At 39.8% G+C, this 7,356-nt stretch overlaps 1 protein-coding gene across 1 annotated transcript; it reads right to left on the bottom strand.

The window, feature by feature from the left end:
- Nucleotides 1-1,625: 1,625 nt before the first annotated feature.
- LOC309830167 (cytochrome c oxidase subunit 6C-like) lies at nucleotides 1,626-2,018 on the bottom strand. The gene has a single exon (XM_082666550.1). It carries the CDS (start codon nucleotides 2,000-2,002, stop codon nucleotides 1,775-1,777), a length of 228 nt encoding a protein of 75 aa, XP_082522676.1. The 5' UTR covers nucleotides 2,003-2,018; the 3' UTR covers nucleotides 1,626-1,774.
- Nucleotides 2,019-7,356: the final 5,338 nt, after the last annotated feature.

Here is a 7,356-nt window from a genome sequence, read left to right as displayed (position 1 = left end):
CTGTACCATTTTGCATTCCCACCACTAATGTATGAGGGTTCCAATTGCTCTTCACCCTCACCAGCACTTTCTACTGTTTTTCTTTTTTTAAATTATAGCTTTACTGGTGGGTGTGTAGTAATATCTCATTGTCGTTTTAATTTGTATTTTCGTAATGACTAATGATGTTGAGCATCTTTTTTATGTGCTTTTGTTGCCATCTGTATCTCTTCTTTGATGAAGTGTCAGTGCAAATCTTTTGCCCATTAAAAAATATTGGGTTGTCCATAAAAAAACGAAAAGACAACCTATGGAATGGGAGAAAACATTTGCAAATGATGAGACAGAAAAGAGCTTAATCTCCAAAATATACAAACAGCTCATACAACTCAAGAAAAAAACAAACAACCCAATCAAAAAATGGACAGAAGACCTTAATAGACATTTCTCCAAAGAAGACATGCAGATAGCCAGGAGACACATGAAAAGATGCTCAACATCACTAATTATTAGAGAAATGCGACTCAAAACTACAATGAGGTACCACCTCACACTGGTCAGAATGGCCATCATTAAAAAGTCTACAAATAACAAATGCTGGAGAGGGTGTGGAGAAAAGGGAGCCCTCCTGCACTGTTGGTGGGAGTGTAAGTTGGTGCAGCCACAACGGAAAACAGTGTGGAGGTTCCTCAGAAAACTAAAAATAGAACTACCATATGATCCAGCAATCCCACTCCTGGGCATATAACCAGACAAAACTGTAATTCAAAAAGACATGTACCCCTATGTTCATAGCAGCACTATTCACAATAGCCAAAACATGGAAACAACCTAAACGTCCATCAACAGATGAATGGATAAAGATGTGGTACATATGCACAATGGAATACTACTCAGCCATAAAAAAGAACGAAATAATTACCATTTGCAGCAACATGGATGAAACTAGAGATTATCATACTGACTGAAGTAAGTCAGAAAGAGAAAGACAAATACTGTATGATATCACTTATATGTGGAATCTAAAATATGGCAAAATGAACCTATTTACAAAACAGAAACAGGCTCACAGACATAGAGAACAGACTTGTGGTTGCCAAGGGGGTAGGGGCTGGGGGACGGAAGGACTGGGAGTGTCGGATTAGCAGATATAAACTATTACACATAGGATGGATAAACAAGGTTCTACTGTATAGCACAGGGAACTATTTTCAATCTCCTGTGATAAACCATAATGGAAAAGAATATATAAAAAAAGAATGTCTCTGTGTATATAACTGAGTCACTTTGCTGTATAGCAGAGACTGGCACAACATTGTAAATATACTATACTTCAATAAAAAAATTAAACTAAATAAAAAAAATATTGGGTTGTCTTTTTTATTATTTATTTATGAGAGTTTTAAAAAATATATCTAGATTTAAGTTTTTCATCATATATGTGATTTACAACTATTTTCTTGCAGTCTGTAGTTGTCTTTCCATTTTCTTAATGGTGTCTCTTGCGGAGAAGCTATTGGTTTTGAAGAAGTCCATTTTATCAAGTTTTTAGTTTAAGGATCATGCCCTGCTGCTGTATTTGAGAAATCTTTGCTTATGTGAAAGTCACAAAGATTTTTTTCTGTTTTCTTCTAGAAGATTTATGGTTTTAGATTTTTTTGTTTGTTTGTTAATCGTTTGTTTATCATGAGAAACTATTCCTTAGCCCAGATATTAGTAGTTCATAGTTCAGGAACACAGGTAAGTGACAAACTTCCATGGAACTCAACCCAAAGAAATTCTTTATATTCCAAAATCACTTTGCACTCTGAAAGATACCAGCCTTCCTCATCTCCTCAAAATCTTTTATGGAATCATAAGTTCTGTAGAAATCTGCATATGCCTTCTTTCTTCGTTCAGCCATAGCAAACTTATAGAAAGCTGCAACTCCCAAGGGGACAAAGAATGCTCCAACAATATGAAATCGCAGACGCTTGGCCAGAAGGCCACGCATCTGAGGTTTTGTCAAAGAACTGGAAGCCATGGTAGTTTTTCTCCTTGACAGCGGACTATTTCAAGGTCACGCAATCAAGAACACTCCAGCAGGTCCCACAGGGCCCACTTTGTGACCCGGACCTGAAGGCCGCGGCGCGCGGGCCAGCCTCCCGACTTTTGGCGAGCGCGGCCCGGGCAGGGGCCTATGGTTCTAGATTTTACATTTTGGCCTAAGATTCATTTGAGTTAATGTGTTTGGCAAATATTTTCTCCCAATCTGTGGCTTACTTTTGTATTTTCTTTCTTTTTTTTTATAAATTTATTTTTTGGCTGCGTTGGGTTTTCGTTGGTGGGTGAGGGCTTTCTCTAGTTGTGGCGAGTGGGGGCTACTCTTCGTTGTGGTAGGTGGGCTTCTCATTGCGGTGGCTGCTCTTGTTGCGGAGCATGGGCTCTAGGCGCAGGCTCAGTAGTTGTGGCGCACGGGCTTAGGTGCTCCATGGCTTGTGGGATCTTCGCGGACCAAGGCTTGAACCTGTGTCCCCTGCATTGGCAGGTGGATTCTTAACCACTGTACCACCAAGGAAGTCCCTACTTTTGTATTTTCTTAACAGTGTCATTAGAATAGATGACATTTTTAATTTTGGTAAAATTCCATTGTCAAATTTTTCTTTAATGGTTTATTTTTATGTGTGTGTGTTCTAAGAAATCTTTACCTAACCTAAGATCACTAAGTGTTTTTTCTTATGTTTTCTTCTAGAAGTTGTATATTTTTAGGTTTTTTGTTTTGAGTTGATTCTTGTCTATGACATGAAGTATGGGTTGAGGTTAATTTCTTTTTTTGCATGCGGATGTCCAATTGTTCCAGCACTATTTGTCAAAAAGACTATCTTTTCTGCAATGATTTACCTTGGTACCATCGTGTGAGTCTATTTCTGAGCTCTTACGTTCCACTGATGTATATATCTATCCTTATGTTAATACCCCACTGTCTTGATTACTATAGCTTTATGGTAAGTCTTGAAACCAGGTAGTGTGAGTTCTTCAACTTTCTTCTTTTTCAAAATTGTTTTGGCTAGTCTAGGCCCTTTTTTTTTAATATAAATTTTTAGAATCAGTTTGTCAATCTCTAAATGAAAGCTTACTGGAATTTTGATTGGGATTGCATTAAATGCATGAACTTTGTATATCTCACCATTCTAGATCTTCTTTAATTTCTTTCATTAATGTTTTGTGGTTTTCAGCACACACATCTTGCACTTGTTTTGTTTGATCGGAAGGTATTTTATGTTTTAAGTCTGATTGTTAATGATATTGTGTTTTCAATTTCAATATCCAGTTGTTCATTACTAGTATACAGAAATATGATTGATTTTGTATATTGATCATTTAGCCTGCAACTTTGCTAAACTCTCTTACACCAGTAGCTTTTTTGTAGATTGAAACCTTTTACATAGAATATCATTTCATTTGTGAATAAAGGCAGCTTTATTTCTTCTTTTCCAATCTGTATGCCTTACTTTCTTTTTCTTGACTTAACTGCACTAGCTAACACCTCCATTACAATGTTAAATAGAAGTGGTGAGACAGCAAATACCTTTGCTTTAGTCCTGATCTTGTGGGGAGAACATTCATTCTTTCACTATTAAAAATTATGTTAGCCCTAAGTTTTTTGTAAATGTTCTTCATCAGGTCAAAGAAATTCCCTTCTATTCATAGTTTGCTGAGAGTTTTTCTTTTCTTTTTTTTTAGATTTTTTTAATGTGGACCATTTTTAAAGTCTTTATTGAGTTTGCTGCAATATTGTTTCTGTTTTATGTTTTGTTTTTTTTGCCCCGAGGCATGTGGGATCTTAGCTCCCCAACCAGGGATTGAACCCACACCCCCTGCACCGGAAGGTGAAGTCTTAACCACTGGACCACCAGGAAAGTCCCAAGAGAGTTCTTAATCATAAATGGATGTTGAACTTTGTTAAATGTTTTTTCTGCATCAATTGAGATGGACATATGATTTTTCTTATTTAGTCTATGAATAAAATGAATTACATTAATTGATTTTAAATATTCAACCAATCTGCCATACCAGGGAGAAATCCTATTTGATTATGATCTATTGTTCTTCTTATCTGTTGTTGGATTTGATTTGTTGATATTTTGGTAAGGGTTTTGAATTAATGTTCATGGAGGATATTGATCTATATTTTTCTTGTATTGTGGTTTTTTTTTTTTTTTTTTTTTTTTTTGCGGTACGCAGGCCTCTCACTGTTGTGGCCTCTCCTGCTGCGGAGCACAGGCTCCGGACGCGCAGGCTCAGTGTCCATGGCTCACAGGCCCAGCCGCTCCGCCGCATGTGGGATCTTCCCGGACCGGGGCACGAACCCGTGTCCCCTGCATCGGCAGGCGGACTCTCAACCACTGCGCCCCCAGGGAAGCCCTTTACTGATTTTCTATTTGTCTTATTAATTATTGAGAAAGGAATATTGATGCCTCCAAGCATAATTTTGGATTAATCTACTTCTCCTTTCAGTTCTTTTAATTTCTATTTTATGTTTTTTTCAAATTAATTAATTAATTAATTTGGCTGCGCCGTGATTTAGCCGTCGCACGCGGGATTTTTGTTGCTGAGTGTGAGCTCTTAGATGCGGCATGCGGGCTCTTAGTTGCAGCATGTGGGATCTAGTTCCCTGACTAGAGATCGAACCCAGGCACCCTGCACTGGGAGCTTGGAGCCTTAGCCACTGGACAACCAGGGAAGTCCCTCTATTTTATGTTTTTAAAAACTCTGTTGTTGGGTGCACACACATTTAGGATGCTTATAGCTTCCTGATGAATTGGCCCCTTTGTCATTCTGCAATGTCCCTCCATATCCCAGATACATTCTTTGTTTTGAAGTCCATTTTGTCTGATATTCGTGTGACCTTCTTCTAATTTCCCCCTTCTCATGGAGTGGCATCACCATCCAAAGAGGTGTCTAGGGCAAAAACTGGGTTGTCATCCTTGACGCTTCCCACCCTCCACCACATCAGCCCATTATCAAATCTTGTCCATTTACCTCCTAAATGACTCTTGAATCTTTCAGCTCCTCTCTAGCTCTATAATCATCACCCTAGTCTAAGTTATTGTTATATTATCTCTTGCTTAGCCTACTCTCTTAGTTTACTGATGTCCTTGAATCCACTTTGGTCTAATGTGCTCTCCACATGGCAAGCAGGCACGATTAAAAAAAAACACACACACACAAATGAAGTCACCCCTCTAAAGCTAATTAGATCTAACTAGGTCCAATTATTCTTAGGGTAAGGACCCCAAGTCTTAAAGTGGCTGATGAAGCCCTGCATGGTCTAAAGCTAATTAGATCTAACTAGGTCCAATTATTCTTAGGGTAAAGACCTAAGATCTAATTAGATCTAATTAGACCTAAGATCTAATTATTATCTAATTATTCCAATTATTCTTAGGGTAAGGACCCCAAGTCTTAAAGTGGCTGATGAGGCCCTGCATGGTCTAAAGCTAATTAGATCTAACTAAGTCCAATTATTCTTAGGGTAAGGACCCCAAGTCTTAAAGTGACTGATGAAGCCCTGCATGGTCTAAAGCTAATTAGATCTAACTAGGTCCAATTATTCTTAGGGTAAGGACCCCAAGTCTTAAAGTGGCTGATGAGGCCCCGCATGGTCTGGCCCTCTCAACCTCTGCAGTCTCCCTCTGTACCTTTTCTCCCTCTTAATATGGCTACACTGACCTTCTTTCTGTTTGTGGAACATGTTGTACTCCTGCTTACCCAGGGCCTTTGCACATGCAATTCTCTATAACTAGATCACTCTCTTCTCCTTTTTCAGCCTTTTCTATTAATTTACTCATCTCTCATATCTCAGTTCAAGTATTGCTTCCTCAGCGAAGTTTCCCTAACTCCTTCAAATTTAGGTCAGGTTGCTCTACAATATACTCTCTTAGGATTGTGTTCCTCTCGTTAAAATAATGTATAGCAGTTTATATTTACATTTTCATGAGTGTGATTATTAGGTTACTATCATTCTCTCCAACTAGATTATAAGCTCCAGGGGCCATGTCTATTTTGCTCACCCTTGTGTCCTTAGTGCCTGCACTTATTAGGTGCTCAATAAATACTTGTCGAATATGTAAAGAGTCAATGGGTAGCAGAGAAAAGGAAGAGGCAGAAGATGAAATGGGAAAGGTTGCTGAGGGCTGGGTCAAGGAGGACCTTGCAGGCCTTGTGGAGTTTTTCCTTCCTTGCTTCTCAATTCTATTTTGCACCAGATACATCAGGAAATGTGCTATGATCACATGTGCCAAGGTACCACCCATGTCTGCAGGGGGTTGGGCTCTGAGCCTCTATTTATAACAAGTTCCCTAGGGATGCACCAGTGGCTGTGGGCTACTGGGATGACATTGAATCTTGAAGTAGGGAAGTGTCATGGTCAGAATTGCATTTTGGCAAGACCATTCTAGCTGTATGTCTTGGAAAGACAGGAAGGGACAAGACTGGAGATTACTGCCATCATCTAGGCAAGTGACATGAATGCCTGGACTAGGGGGGAATCAGTGGAAAAACAGGGAAGAAAATAGACTCAAGGGAAATTTAGAAGTTAGAAGTTAGGTCTTGGTGTCTAATTGGATATAAGGGGAAAGAACAAGGAAGAATAGCAACCACAATAATTAACAATTACTGAGTACCTATGATGTGCCAGGCATGAGCCTATGTGCTTTACACATATCACATTATTTAGGCTCATAACAACCATGTGAGGCAGGTTATAGTACCATCCCCGGGGCTTCAGGTGACTCCTAGCTTTCTCGCTTTGGAGGCAGTGAGGCTGTCCACCAGGTAATGATTATGAGAGGAAGGAAGGCCAGGAGGGTGGTGTTAGACAATGACTTCTGTTTGGAACCTACCGACTTTGCGACTTGGGTGAGACATCCAGGTGGCAATTGGAAACATGGGTCTGAAACTCTCCTGAGAGTTGGGAGATGTGGGTCCAAGAGCCATCATCCCTGGGAGTGGATGGGATTGTTCAGAAGAGGTTAAGGCACCCGTCCCAGGGCTACTAACTTTCAAGGCCGAGGTTCTTAATCTGGCCTCTGTGATGGTTTCCTGAGTACATGAATCCCTTGAGGCATATGAGAGATGCTGGCAATCTGTGATGGTGCCTTAGAGTCTCAAAAGTGCGCATGGTCCACCAAAAAGATTAAGGGCTGTGGATACAAGTGGTGGGTAGATGAAGAGGATTCAGGAGTGAATCAGTAGCGTCCAGTCCAATATTGCAGGGAGGTCAGATAAGAGAAAGCTTGAAAAGGTCGACCAAATTCGGCTCTTAGTTGATCACGGGTGGTTTTAAATTTCCATGGCTGGTGGCTGGGGTGGGAGTAGGTAGGATGAGGTGAAAAT

Source organism: Grampus griseus, assembly GCF_964374135.1.
Source record: "Grampus griseus genome assembly, chromosome: 11".
Taxonomy (NCBI): domain Eukaryota; kingdom Metazoa; phylum Chordata; class Mammalia; order Artiodactyla; family Delphinidae; genus Grampus; species Grampus griseus.
This window is presented reverse-complemented; position numbering and strand designations above follow the sequence as displayed.

Excerpts from the sequence above, each read along its gene's own strand:
- LOC309830167 (XM_082666550.1), bottom strand. The coding sequence starts at position 2,002 with ATGGCTTCCAGTTCTTTGACAAAACCTCAGATGCGTGGCCTTCTGGCC.